The 14597-nt window shown below is 45.1% G+C and overlaps 1 protein-coding gene across 1 annotated transcript; it reads right to left on the bottom strand.

Moving 5' to 3' along the window:
• Positions 1-1830: 1830 nt before the first annotated feature.
• LOC129201873 (aldo-keto reductase family 1 member B1-like) lies at positions 1831-12256 on the bottom strand. The gene is made up of 10 exons (XM_054813731.1): positions 11962-12256; positions 11001-11168; positions 10357-10473; positions 8999-9076; positions 8490-8612; positions 4949-5055; positions 4741-4822; positions 4100-4183; positions 3211-3293; positions 1831-2459 (listed from the first exon to the last, which is right to left on the bottom strand). The coding sequence occupies exons 1-10, from the start codon at positions 12025-12027 to the stop codon at positions 2417-2419; spliced, it is 951 nt and encodes a 316-aa protein (XP_054669706.1). The 5' UTR covers positions 12028-12256; the 3' UTR covers positions 1831-2416.
• Positions 12257-14597: the final 2341 nt, after the last annotated feature.

Consider the following 14597-nt stretch of genomic DNA (forward strand, 5'->3'; position numbering starts at 1 on the left):
CCAAGGCCTCTGCCGGTTAAGTGCTGCACTGTGTCCCAGAACGACCCTTTCCAAATTCTTTCCCACTAAGTCATCCAGCAAAATACAGAGAGCGCCTGTTACAATAACCACTCCACCCCGAGTACTAGCTAGTCTTCCTTCTGCTGTGGAGCAGCCAGTCTGAAAGTTTTCTCCAGTAAAATTCCTACTCAGAATGGAAAATTTCAGGCACAAACTTTCATAAAGTTACAGTGAAACGAAAACAGAGGAAGTTAACAGAACCTGACGTACTATTTTAGAAACCCTGACCATCAATGTAAGTTCTTGCCAGAACACACTTGTCACAAAAATGTTATTTCCAAGCAAGTCAACACTGCCCCAGTCAGTTTTCTGTCACGGCTCAGACTAATCCAAGAACATTAGCTGTTCTGCTTTTTTTAGATGCCTTTGGGCTTTTATTTATCACATTACAGATATACCAAAAAACACTTGCAGAGCTGAAGCTTTTTGTATTTGCTTTTAAGCCCAGAATTTAAAGTGATTATAATCAATTTACGTTAGGAAAAAATCAACATTAGAGGAGACTATTGCTTAGAGTCAGACATTGATTCCCTCCTCCTCGTGTTCCTAGTTAACCCAATCTTGTCTGTTCAACCTATTGTAAATTATTCTGACCAAAAACGTGTTGCATGTAAAGTCTGGCCTCGGTGATAATGGAAAAATTTAAAAGCAGCATATTGAGAAAACACATTTTCTTATTTTCAAATAATGGTTAGTATTCATCAGAAAGAAACATTTTAAGCTAGTATGACTCCTTAGTATCTTTTTATCAGTACCAGCAAACAAACCACTTTGCAAATAATTTGAGAGCAACTGCATTCATGGTACATTTTAACCTGGCTGAGTTCCCTTTAAGGTATGCTAGTCTACACAGTTACAGGTTCAGAATCCTACCTTATGTTTACCATTTAGGGGTGGCTATGCCTTACAGTTCTGGTGTCTCCCTTCTTTCATCTGTTCAGAAAGAACCCCCTTTCTGCCAGGCCTACACAACCTCCTTCAGAGGCCAGTTCACTTTAGGTCTACTCGGACCTTGGAAAAAAATTTACAAGAACATGCAAGAAAAATCACCCCAAACTAGCCACTGTTTTTATAGTTGCCCAAATGCATTTTGTGAATAGTCTTAAGCAGCTCTCAGAAGGCAACAACTGTAAAACCATTATCTGCAAGTATTGTGAAAGCCACAAAAAACCCAAGGGACAAACACACCTCACATGTCAAAATTTGGGTATAAGCCTATTTTTCTGTCCTCCCAGAACAAAGTAGTAAGTTTCTAATCTGCTATTTCATGATGCAAGATTTCCTTGGAAACCCATTTTTACTATATTTGTAAATAGTAACTTGTACAAGCAGAGAATTCTTTCCTGCATCATGTGTTGCCTGCTGGGAAACAGCAAGTTTTCTACTGCTAGAACAATCCTATAGGGTGTTGCACAGGCTTCACATCTTCCATGGAATGACTTTTCTGTTAGCCAAAGTATACTATCACTTCAGTAAAATAAAGACTGATTTAAACATTAGTATATTAGCTGTCAGACATACCCAAACAGCTCTATAAAGAGAGGCTCAAGCAGACTCAATGGCCACAGGTTCACACTCAGGTGTTCTATACGCGCACTAGTATGAGAACAGCAGATAGCTAGCTAGTCATAAAGAACTTAACATTAACAGCAGATTTCTTGGAGGACAATACTTTTCCTTGCTTTTGTGTAATCTCTAGAGACAGCTGATAATACAGCCACTCCAGCATTACTACCATTAGAACATTACCGAAATAACCATCTCATTACACACAGTAAAGAAACTGTATTTTATTGTAAGCAAAACCAGCTTTTATATCACCAAGAAACCAGGACCTATACACTTTTCAAAGAGCTACCCATGTAGAAACTGCTGTACTTCAAAATCAAGTTGTACTTCCAGTTAGAGAAAAAAAAAAGCATGGAGCATTACTAAAAGAAATAAAATCAAACCCAAAAGTAATTAGAAGAAAGCAGACCTCATTAATTATGTAGAATCTGCCAATATCCTGGTCCTTCCAGACTACAACAGTCACTAGCTCCAATTCACAATATTCCAAAATAAGAGTGACTTGTTCAAACTGTCTCAATGTTTTCTGCTTACCAATTCCAGACATTCAGTTTGGCAAAGACAAGCTACTCGTCCACACAGTGTGTTCTTCAGAACCATTTTAGCATTTCCTTCTTCCAAAAAAGGAAAACAACACAAAGTCACCTAGTACATATACTGCATCTTTGTCAGGGGGGAAAAGAAAAAAAGGAGGGGGTGTCTGACACAGTGCGAAAGCTGTGTCGACAACTCATAGGCAACAGCAGAAGCATATCAGAGAAGTCTGGAGAAAGGCAGGAAACTATCTTCAGTATTCTGCATTGAAAGGGTAGTCCTTGTGAGTTTTGCACCTGAAGGAAATCAAAGAGGAAAGATTATGTCCAAAAGATGCAGCTGGAACCACTGCAGAGAGCCACCAAGGGATGAGCTGAACTGTATAAAAGAGTCAGTTTGCTTCTGTTTTCCTTGGTGATATGCTGCATTTGTAAACAGAAAGACTGAGTGCCTTCTGTTGTTTGGGCTCTAAGCATTTCAGGCAATGCAACCTAGATGCTTTGTAGCCAACTAATTCAAGGTTTTGCTGTTTCCTGCCAGGAAGGCCCTTTTTGCAGCCTTCCAACAAAGAATTCGTATCTGGCTTTAGGCTTCCAAGTTGCAAATCCTCATGTTACTTTTTGAACGTTCACCCACTTTCCCAACCACTCCTGAAGAACACACAGTCAGTTTTTATAATATACCTAAGGGTCATGGCAGAAAGACAAAATGCCACAAGCAAAGTTAAATATATTTGAGTCTGTGTCATGCTCATTTCTCCAATATGGACAAAAAAGTTATGAATAAGAAGCCTCCTGTTCCAATTCCAGCTCCAACAAATTCTTGGAGACTGAACTGAAAATGAACATGGTATGTTTTATTCTCATCACGACCTGGTTTATAACATGAATATTTAAAGTCTTCTGCAAAGTTACATTGAGCATGACTCCTTTGGAAATTGAGTACGCATACCCTGAATTTCAACCAAGACTAGTATCTATAACTTCCTATACTAAACTATAACATACTGATAATAGCTTGAAAAAAAACCCCAACACTACCACTTACGTGCTCATCGCGCAGACTCTCCAGTTTCTGTTAAAGCTGAGAATGGTTGCCATCTCCTCTTTAGTCAATTCAAAGTCAAATACCTAACAAGAAAAACAGCTGGAAATCACCTCTTTGAACAAATCAGAGATTGTAAGCAAAAAAAAAAAAGAAGAGCACAAAATTAAAGAACACTTCCACAGTGTAGGGGTGCTTGTTAGAATAAATTACTGCTTTGTGAAGGTGGGGAAGGAAAAAGATGGCTTTCTGGATTTCTAAGACTCCACTAACTGGAGCAGGGATGGAGGTGAGCAGGAACAGGTAGGAATTAAAAAACCTCAGGGTGCAGTTACATGTGCCAGATGTTTTAGGAAGTTTGGAGGCCACTCAGTGTTGCAGAATGCCTCCATCCTCCATTTGGAGGAGATGCATCTTTCTGTCCTGTTCCAAAGGAACATCCTATTCCACCTGATGCTACTGTCTTCCAAAATACTATTGCTTGTTTCAGTCAAGGACTACTGAATAAAGAGCAGCAACATCATTTATGGAGACCAGGACTATTTTCCTAACAGTGCTTGCTCTACATAAGCCTTTTGTGGTGTGCTACTGCACTTGGGTGCTGAGCAAGCTCAGTCAGATGACTCCTTCACATGACATAGAAGAGGAAGCATCGCATAACATGACCGCTAAGATTATCAGCATAATGTTTCCAAAAGCTTTGTTTGCTCTGGCTCTACAACTGTAACCTTAAGTTTATCCCTCAGCAGATTGCAAGTAAACAGAGAGACAGAGCCCAGTTCTCTTGCCTGAGGACTTAGGAAGGGTGAGAAAGGTTCGCTGCTTGCTCTGCAGGGAGAAGCCGTGCCATCCCTGAACACACCATGCACCCCACTCACTCGTCGTCACTCACCTTGAAGTTCTCCACAATGCGCTGTGGTGTGACAGACTTGGGAATCACAATCACATTTCTCTGGATGTGGAACCGAATGAGAACCTGCAACAGCCATATCACTGAGTCAGAGAGAAGACAGCTTTTGTTCTATGGCAAGCAGAGCCTGCTCCAACAGTTTGCTGTAAACTGTATAATTCAGTAGAATTAATCCACTTCTGCAGAGCTGCATTTCAAACCATACCCAAATTTTAAGCAGCACTTTTTGAAATGCAAATAGAAAAGTGGTGGAGCCCGGCATAGATGGCCTCCTTTCTCCTTTTCCATCCGGTTTAGCAATACTCAGTACCTTTCCTTCCCACCTAGGCTTCTGGTAGGCTATACAAGGGTTTACTTCTCTGCAACAGGACTTCAGATGGGAAGACTGAAACATGACAACATCTGAAGACAGGTCAAGAAAATGTTTCTTGTTGATGGTCAGAGAGCCCTTGCAAGCATGCATTGAAGGCCACACAGTAAACACACCTGCGTTGCTACTTAACACCACAGAAGAGCACCACAGGTGACAGGGAATGAAGAGCCAGCCTGTCCTTTACATTGTCATTAGCTGTCCTTTATGCTGCGTTACAAGAAGGGGTACCCACTGTCCAGCACCTACGTACCTGTGCTGGGGTTTTGTTGTGCTTGGCTGCAATCTCTTTGATCTTGGGGTCATCCAGAAGGGAAGGATCCTCTGGCTTAGCCCTGCACCAAGGGAAGACAGCAACAGAAATCTGTATTTAGATGAACGATTGATGGTGCATTTACTGTCTCAGTGCTATAATCATAATCCACACCAGCTCCCTCTCAAATTGCAAGGCAGCCCCTTACCATGGCCTATCAGGAGAGCCAAGGGGACTGTACGCTGTCACAGCAATCCCTTTGCTGTGACAGTACTTGATCAGCTTCTCCTGGGTAAGGTATGGATGACATTCGATCTGCCAACATAAGAGTACAGAGATTGACAGTTATTTACCTGCTTTAACATATTCCAGGGATTAGTTCTTAATCAAATCAAAGCTGATTTTTGTTTTACCCTATAGTCTCTGTGTAATATTACACAGCCTTTGTTTTCTGTATGCCCCCACCCCCTTTCTACTCTTTGTAGTAGTTTGCCTTGCAGTGAAGGGTCCAAGGACTGTAACACCACTCCTTAAAACTTTGCTGATCCACATAGTCTCCAACATATGCAATAACCACCTACAAAATTGCTTATATGTGACACTTTAGTAAAATACATACACAAGAGAACTGTAAAATCATAATAGGATAGCAGACCAGGAAGTACAAAGTTCTCTGTTCATCCCTAATTAAACATGCCATTATGTGGGTGTTTGTTTTTTTTTTTTTAAAAAACTACCACATTAACTTCAATACCAGTATCATTCCACTGGTTTTTATTTGCTTTGTGTCAATACTCATGCTGAATACCTCCAGTCTGCCAACAGTAAGAATGGCTAACTGCTACAGATTTTAGACCTTCAGCTTACCATCCATTACAGACTTTTTATAAACACAAGTGTACTTACCATGAATTTCCGTAAGAGTATCTACGTAACATATTACAGACTCCTTAAAAGTAGATCTGTATTCTGGCAAAATTATGCCCAGATATGCAGTATGAAACAGGAATTATTCATGTGCCAGGAGGCAGTGAATGAACATGAATATTTGATACTTTGCACAGAGGGACTGTCAAGATAGCTACACACCAGGGAGCACTACTTTTCTTTCAGCAGGCAACACCAAGAACCTTTTAACTACACTGTCATTTGAGCCTCCTGCAGCCTGCTGCTGCATTCTGAGGGAAGTCCTTGGAAACTTGGGCCACTGGCAGGTGGAGCAAGAGTGTGCAAAATATGGGATCAGTTTACAGCCTTGAGTGCTTTATTTGTGGTTCTAGCTGCCTGCTGTTATCAGAAGTCTGCACGGCTGTTTCCCTTCTGGGATATGTTGGAATGGCAGACAACAGGACATGCGACTCAGTTTTTGGGACAGATTATACATATTTATTTTGCTTCAGCAGCTCCAGAAGCACAACTACTTGAATAACAGAGCACCTGTTACTTTCTCAACTATTCAACAGGTAGAATTTACATGATATAGTGAGGCAAAGTTATCCTTTCCTGTCCACTGGCACTCAAAAAAAACTTCTGAGCTACATTATCTAGTCTTATGTTTGGACCAGGATGAAAAGCCTAAGATGTACATGTAGCAAGTATCTGAAGTACTTGATCATTATCACAGTGTGGATTGCAATAACTTAAGAGCCAGATTTCCTTACTGAACTAAGTACCAGTTTCATTGCAGTGTAATTACTTCATCACCAAATTAATTTCTCACCACAAATGAAAACAACACGCATATTGACTGCACTCAAATTAAGAATGGAAGTGACACCAAATACAGGTGATTACTGGATTACAACTGAAACATCCACACTGAGAAAGTGTTTTCAGGAAGCACTATCACTATTACAGCAACTGGTAAGTGTTAATAACAGGCAAGCTTTCACACTTGCAAGCATTTCTTCAGAAGCAGTAAATTTTGAAGGACAGGGACCAAAGACCCATTGCTCTGAACTTAACTTGGTTATAGTAATTGGAGAGCTTGAGAACATTTGCAAGTGTGAGAGATATCAAGCTAGTGACTTCTATGCAAGAGACAAGGGTAATCATCAACTGCGGTGATAGTGGCAACGAGGTGTGGCAGATGTTGAAAGATAAGACTTCTACTAAGTATCCTAAAAGTACATTGGGACAGATAACAAAAGTGCACAGTAGAGAATTATGAAGTTCGCACTTGTCAGAATGTTTCAGTTTTATGTTGAACAGACTTCCAGAGAGCAATGCTATTAGCTTTCTGAAGCTACCACAATAAATTAATGAGTTCTTGTAATCAGGTATCAATAACTGAAACTGCAGTCCTTCAAACACCATAGCAGTCAAGAACAAGTCTAGACAGACCCCACAGGAGTCTATCCTGGAACCCATCCTCTTCAACAACTTGTACCAGGCTATAATCTTGTCGAGTTTGCAGGTGATGCCAAACTGAGGGAGGACCAGTCAATACACTCAAGGGTAGGGCTGCCACTTCGACAAACTCACTCAGGCAGGAAGAACAGGCCAACAAAAACCTTATGAAATTCAACAAGGCTGCACACAAAGCCCTGCACCTGGGAAGGAAAAGCCTGACAATAACACAGGCTGGAGCCTGACTACCTGTAAAGCACTTATGCTAGAAGAGACCTGGGGACCATAGTAGGCTGAGCTGAACGTGACCCAGTAGCGAGCCCCAGCAGCAAAAACACAGGCAGTAAGTTGTGGGAAGTGATCACCTCCCTTTACTCAGCACTTGTCAGACCACTTTTATAATAGTGTCCAGTTTTCCCCTTTCCCAGCTCCCTCAGTAGAAGAAAGATTGGCAAACTGGCATGAATTCAGCAGAGGGCCACCAGGATGGCTGGGGAACCTGCTGTATTGGGAGAGGCTGAGGGAGCTGGACTTGTTCAGCTTGGAGAAAGGAAGGCCTCAGGACTCCCACTAGCAGTTTTTCAATACCTAAGAGAAGGTCATCCAAAGACAAGCCAAGCTCTTCAGTGGTGCATGGTGGGAGGACAAGAGGCAACGGGCATAAGTTAAAACTGGATATAAGACAACTCTCTCCTCCACACCCTCAAGGCATGGGTCATGCAATGGAGCACACTGACTAAAGAAGCTGCGCAGTCTCCATCCCCGCAGGTTTTCAAGATGGATAAAGCCCTGGGCAACCTGGTCTGATCTCACAACTGATGTTTCTGAGCTGTAAGTTACAGCAGATTATCTTCTAAGGTCTCCTGCCATCTGAATTTTCCTAAGACTTTATTCAAGGGTTGTCTATATACCTGGATACTTGCAACTGCCTACCTTGCAACTCCATTTCCTCCTTCCTCCCAGCCCTCATTAAGTCTGTAAGCTGTCCATAAAGCATGTTCCTGTTCAGTTCCCTCAGTCATCAGCAATAGAAACTGGCCTCTCCATGGAAGAGTTGCAAAGAGGTCATCCAATTCTCTATTAGATCCTCATATATATACACACTAAGTCTTACTCCAACTCAAGGCAGTTTTAAAGCTTATTTAAGTTTACCCACATCCACTCCCAAAAAGGGATCCTGGAACTGCTCCTTGCCAGATTTCTAAGCAGTAGTGCAGAAAGTCCATAAAAACAGCACCTTGTGAATCCAGTAGTTAAAGGACAGGATTGAGAGAACATGCTGTGTCTACTCCGTTCTCTTTCTATGAGATTATTTCATACTAAGTTCTTAGTAATCCTTGAAAAATAAACAAACAAAAAAACAATCCCAAACATTCACCTGCAGTCACTTTGCAGCTTACCTGGTTATTGGCAGGCTTGTATTTCAGCCCCGGCTTGTTCAGGATTCTTTCAATCTGCTCATGGTTGAAGTTGGAAATACCAATGGCTTTTACCAGACCAGCATCCACCAGCTCTTCCATGGCCTAACACAAAGGGGAACAAAGTCAACATCCAGTGTACATGACAGGGCCTGAAGAACACGTTCTTCTTGATATGGCTTATTTCCTTCATGAGAAGCACAAGGTAAGCATTTAGATTTGCAGAGTTCAAATCTGAGGAAAAAACAGAGCACTAGTATCTTCGTGCCACATCTCCCATTTCACCTAGCTCAAAGACACATTCATTGAGATTGTGCAAATTCACAGCAAGTTAGAAGTGGGAAATAACGATACCCAACAATTCCCTATTGTATCAGTGACTCCTTCCAAGTAGTTCTGCATACATGAGAATTTAGACTGCTGAAGGTAATGAAAATGGAAGAGATTGCTGAAGGCAGAAGACATGATTCTCCCGCTGTGGCTGAACTTACCTCCCATGTATGCAGAATATCTGTGTTGCTGGGTATTGACATGCCTTTGTCATCTGTGGGAAACAGCTCCTCTCCTGCCTGTCAGGGAGACAGAAAATGCTTGAAACTCTCTTTGGTGGGAAGTTAGGTTAACACCAGCTGAAGACCATGATACCATAAACTCCTGGTGCAGGACATACTAACACTTATCTACATTCCTCAATCTTTTCTTTTGCTTTCACATGGGATTATGGCATTTTTGCCAGTCACCATCCCAATAAGGACAGGTACTTCTGCTGGACACAACAATGTCCTCTGGCTCACCAAAATACATATGGGGAAACATAACTCTCCACTTGTAGAATTATAGCCAGTTTAGAAGTTTATTTTCCATATTACAAAAATAGATAGTTCTTATGAGGACGTAACAGAGTGCTTTATTGAAAAGTGTAATAAGAACCCACTTAGGACCTGGAACATGTCCAGTCTATGTTGGACCAGATCTGCTGACAAGTCCTTCACAGGGAGACTCATTGTTTAAGTTGCTGGCATAGGGAATGTTAAAACAGCCTGTAATCAACTTTGTTCAAAACCAGTTGCTTTCTAGTGATACATTATTAGACCACAACACATTTTCACTTTGCTAGTTCCTTCCATATTAAACTAATTTTAAAAATACAGATGCTATGAAAAACAGTTCATCACAGAAGCAGCAAGTAAAAAGATTTTGATCAGGCTCTAACAGAAAGACTAAGCTTAGAAATAGTCAAACAGACATCAGTTCCTTTGCATGCAGTCAGTAAGAGTTAGGAACTAAAAAGTTTCACCTTTTTAAACCCAAGGTCTGTGGAACACTAAGGCTCCTACAGCAAAGGTCAGCTCAATCTGTACTGTATTAAGGACTCACTGATTAAAGACAGAAACGGAAGACAGAAACATTCTCTTGTTCTGTGATTCTGTAACATGCATAGGAAAGAATTTCTGTCAGACAGCAAAGCACAGCCCTCCTTCCCACAAAGGAAGAGCCACATCGTTGTCAGTTGAGCATACTTTGGATTTGTAAAAGACAATGTATAGGCAATAATCAAAAGTAGAGCAATATAACTTAAGCTTGCAGCAGGGAAACCCACCCCTAGTTCAAGGTCTATCTCCTCCATGATCAAAAGGGCAGAGGATGCTGTGTGAGCAGGATCCTCAGAGGCAGGGATCAACAGCCTGGCTCACAGGGCCAGAGTAAAGCTGAGCACCAGAGAAGTGCTGGTACACAACAGACATGATGATCTGTGTCAGTTGAAGCAATTACTGGGCTGTAAAGCCACATAGCTCTTCAAAACTGCCAGTCACAACAGATAAAGCCAAGGGCATTGCCATTACTGTACCTTAAAACCAAGAGGCCAGTGGATGAGGTAGAGATCCAGGTAATCCAGTTTCAGGGCAGCAAGGGTCTTCTGGCAGGCTCCCTTCACTAGAGGCTTCTCATGAAATGTGCACCATAGCTAGAGACAAAAAGCCAAAGCACACTGTGACCTCTTGGGTTAAAGCTCTTGGAACCCTTCTGTCCTGTTGAGGAGAGGGCCTGTCTCCTTTAGAAGGTGATGTGGAACTAGGCCATCCTACTGATTTTCAAACAGAGCTTGCTCTGTGAGCAAGGCAGGCCCGTGATACTGTGGGCAATATGTGCAAGCAGCAGCACACATGACTGTCATGGCAGACAGCAGATATAGTCTGGTTCCATTAATTAAGACTTTGCTTAAAAGCCACCTACTAGAAGGTCAGATACCGCATGGAAGAAGACAGCATAACTTCACACCAGGAACAGTTCAAGGCATCACCCATGTCAGTGGTACATACCCTGCATAATTCTCCATACAGAAGGGGGCAAAGTAGGAAGCTTGTCTCAGGAATGGCCTAAGTGATGTTCTGAGGTATTCCATGCTGCACCACAGAGTGGGAAAGTAAAGAACTGGGGAGTTACTATGAAAAAACATGTGGCTCCTGGGATCCTACACCACCAAATCCATACCTTACTGACAATGAAGAGGTCCTCTCGTTTCACAACGCCTTCCTTTATTTTTTGCTGGATCCCATCCCCAACTTCATTTTCATTTTGGTACACATAGGCACAATCAAAGTGACGGTATCCAGCATCAATAGCAGCCATCACTGCAGCTGTTACTTTCCCTGGTGGGGACTGAAAAAGTAATATCCAAGAAACTCTAATCAATATATATCAAAGATTTTTTTCCTGCCAATATAAAATTAAGGAAGCTACCCTACCCAAAGCAATCCACCAATTAAAATAAAGCAAAAAACCACTACCAGCAACAAAAAGACCCCTAGTTTTCCCTGCAGCACTCTTAAGTCTGTATACATCTCACACACGGGCTCCTGAGCTTAAAGCCAGCCTCCAGCCGTTCCACTGTCACCCCACTCCCAGGCAGGGCTCAGCCCAACAGAGCTGAGGCCCCAACACCAGGGCAGTTCTCCAGGGCCAGACCAAGGCCTCCTCACCTCCCACACCACTTCTGAGAAGCCCCCAACAGCTGCCAGCACAGGGGTTCAGCCCATCCAAGGGCCCAGGCCTCGACGACCCACATCCCCAGACAGAGCCCTGCAGCAGCACAGGAGCTCGGGCTGCTGTGAGGGGGCAGCAAGAGACCCTCGGTGCCAAACCCCACAGTTGGGTTACCGAGAGAGGAACCACAGCAGCGGCCCGGCCAGGGTATCGGTGGCGCTGGCAGCGCTGCACCCGGGCCCGGGATGGCTGCTGGGACGGGCCCCTAGCCGGGCCGAGATCCGATCCCGGCGGCTTCAGCTGCGCCCGCAGAGGCCGGGCCGGGCCGGCCGCATTCCCTTCCTTTCCCAGCGCGGGGCCGGGGAAAGGGTGCCCGTCCCGCACGGGCAGGGCCAGGCCCGGGCAGGGCCAGTCGCAGCCGCCCTCCTACCGCCAGTGAGAGGGAGGAGACCGCCGCAAATTGCGTTACCTTCCATGTGCCCAGCCCCAGGATGGGCACCTTGGCCCCAGTATTCAGCTGCACGTAAGTCGCCATCACTCCACACACCACCAAAAAACACCGCCACAGCAGCTGCCGGCCCAACGCCTTTAATAGCGGCCGGTCCCGCCCCGCCCCGACGCGGCGCGACGCGGAGCGACGCGGAGGGGGGGATGGCGGGGCGGTGCCTGCGCTATACCCCGCAGCTGCGCTCCGGGCTCGGGGCTCGGGCCTTGTGCAGAGAGCGGCAGGGTCCCGGAGTGACCACTGAGGGTGAAGGAGGCCGCGTCTGCGAGCCCCGGTGTCGGGGTGAGCGTCACGCAGTGACCCCAGTTGTGTCAGACGGTGCTCAAACCAGGGCTGCGCTAACTTCATGTGGAAGGCGTTCAGTGTGCGGCTCCCGTGCCTGGCTGGTAGCCCTCCCGCAGCACCTCAGTCCCTTGATGTCACATCTCAGCTGTGCCCAGGATGGGGATGACAGAGGGGACATGAGACGGAGGTGTCTCCCTGCACCCTAAGAGCTGTTTGCAGGTTGTGAGCCTCAAGCCAAAGAAGGGCTGAGCCCTTTGGCTGGAGCAGCGCACCCCATGACAGGGATGGTGGCCTGGGCTGGTCCCTCTTGATGCTGTGTGCTGATACAGTGAGATGGCTAGAGAAACCTCGGTGTGGGCTGGCTTGTGAGGGTGGAGAGAACCTGTTCCCTGCTCTAGATGAGACAAATGCAGCTTCCACTTCAAGAAAAAGTGAGCTGTGGCTTAGGAGTAATTTAGGATAAAGTAAGTAAAAAAAAAAACCAACTACTTTGAATGTTTGGAGAGGGTTTTTTGAAGTGTTTTGAAGGTCACAGAAGAGGAATGGTGACTTTTTAATGAGTGATACAATGATCAAATTGTCCCTCCATCTTTAGGGAGGTGCTGAGGGCATTTTAGAATAAAATACACACTTGTAATCATACGTGGTAGGTGGCCAGTAACCTCACATCAGAAACTGGCTTTGAAATATTTGCAGACAAGCGTATGCTGTTCTGCTGAAGAGGTCACAGCACAGTGGAAAAAACCAGACTTGCCTGGGAGGCTTTGCAGCTTACTCACACGTGGAGAGTTTCTTCAGGTGCAGCATTTGCTCTGGGTGCCTCTCCCACAGCAGAGGCCCCAACTCTCTGCAGCTTTCTGGTTTTTGCTCCATTTAACTAAGGGCGGGCAAGGTAATTGGTTTTCCTCTTTAATGTTCCTCCTGTTTTGTATCAGTGCCATCAGCTGTCCCCGGCAGGATGTGATGTGTTTTCACTTGGATCACGAAACTGTTACATAACTCGGTGCTTATCTCTTACCGTTTGGGTTTGGTTTTCCCTGGCGGTTTCTTGTCGGGGAGGTGTCTCCATCTCATCACAAGAGGCTTCAGGCAGAAGTTCTGTATTTTTGGTTTTTTTGCTGTTGGCTCTTGTGAGTGGGAGACTTTCCCCTCACAGCTGCAAGGCAAGTCAGCTTTGCCCTGTTTACCTCTCCTGAAGGCCCGGCGGGGGCCCTCACATGGCAGCAGGGCCTTGGGGGAAGAAGAAGTGCGGCATGTGTCACCGGGTGACAGCCAGCATGGTAAATCATGCACGCCGTGTCCTTGACAATAACATGGCCAGCTGCTTCTTTACAGTGAGCGCTGGCAATGAGGAACTGTGGTTTTTTTCTTTCTTGATCTGTGAGCAAGGTTTTTGTACTGAAACAGGATGCATAGAATCATGAGTTTTTCATTGTGCTGACTTTGCATTTAGTAACTGTAATTTCACCACAAGTTGTGACTTTGGAGAGAAGCAGCGTTTGGTACGTGAGAAGAAAAGAGCCCAAAATAATGGAAGTGGGTATGTCCTTGTGGAGTCAGTCTTTACTGGCAGAGACCCTGTGCCCTGCTGAAAAAGCACAAAGGAAAAGTAAAGGGGTGACAGACTCACAAGGTGCGATCATCTCGACTCGTAAGGGGGAGAGCTGCGGGGGTCTGCAGCTTTAGGGGCACTGACAGATACAGGCATAGCTAAAGCCAGTGTTCTGAGGTGAGGGCACTCGGGTTTCAAGCTCGAATCCCATGGAAGGGCAGTGGCCTCTTTCTTGCTCTGAGCTCAGATCAAGCAAGGACCATATCTTGGTGGATCTCCTGTTTTCTCAGAGTTAATGAGGCTTTTTGTCTTTGCACTGGTATTTGCCCGTTAATCCCATCTGATTAAAAAACATGCCCTGGGCACAGCCCAGTGCTGAGGAAGCATTCAGTTACTGGGTGGGAAGGGCAGGTTAAGCCTGGCAGGAGAGACCTGGGCAGGAGGAAAATGTGAACTGAGCCAAGCCGGTCAGAACTGGTTCCAACCAGGTCTGAAACTGGTGCTGCTTCCCCAGGGTGATGGAGCTCCAGCCATGGGAAAAGCCCATGTTGCCCCTCAAACCCCCTGCCAGGGGAAGAGAGGGCAGCACCTCACCCTGAAGGGGCCTGCGGCCTGGGCCACCCCCATTGGGCAGTGGCAGCCCTGGGGACAGGAGCCCTCCTGCCTGGGAGCACTAAGACACAGTAAGCAGGTTGGAATGGTAAAGGGAAGTGTCAGGCACCCAGCCCCATCCTCCCAGCTGCCCTTACCTCAGGGAAGGGAT

The sequence above is a fragment of the Grus americana genome, chromosome 1 (genome assembly GCF_028858705.1).
Source record: "Grus americana isolate bGruAme1 chromosome 1, bGruAme1.mat, whole genome shotgun sequence".
Classification (NCBI taxonomy): domain Eukaryota; kingdom Metazoa; phylum Chordata; class Aves; order Gruiformes; family Gruidae; genus Grus; species Grus americana.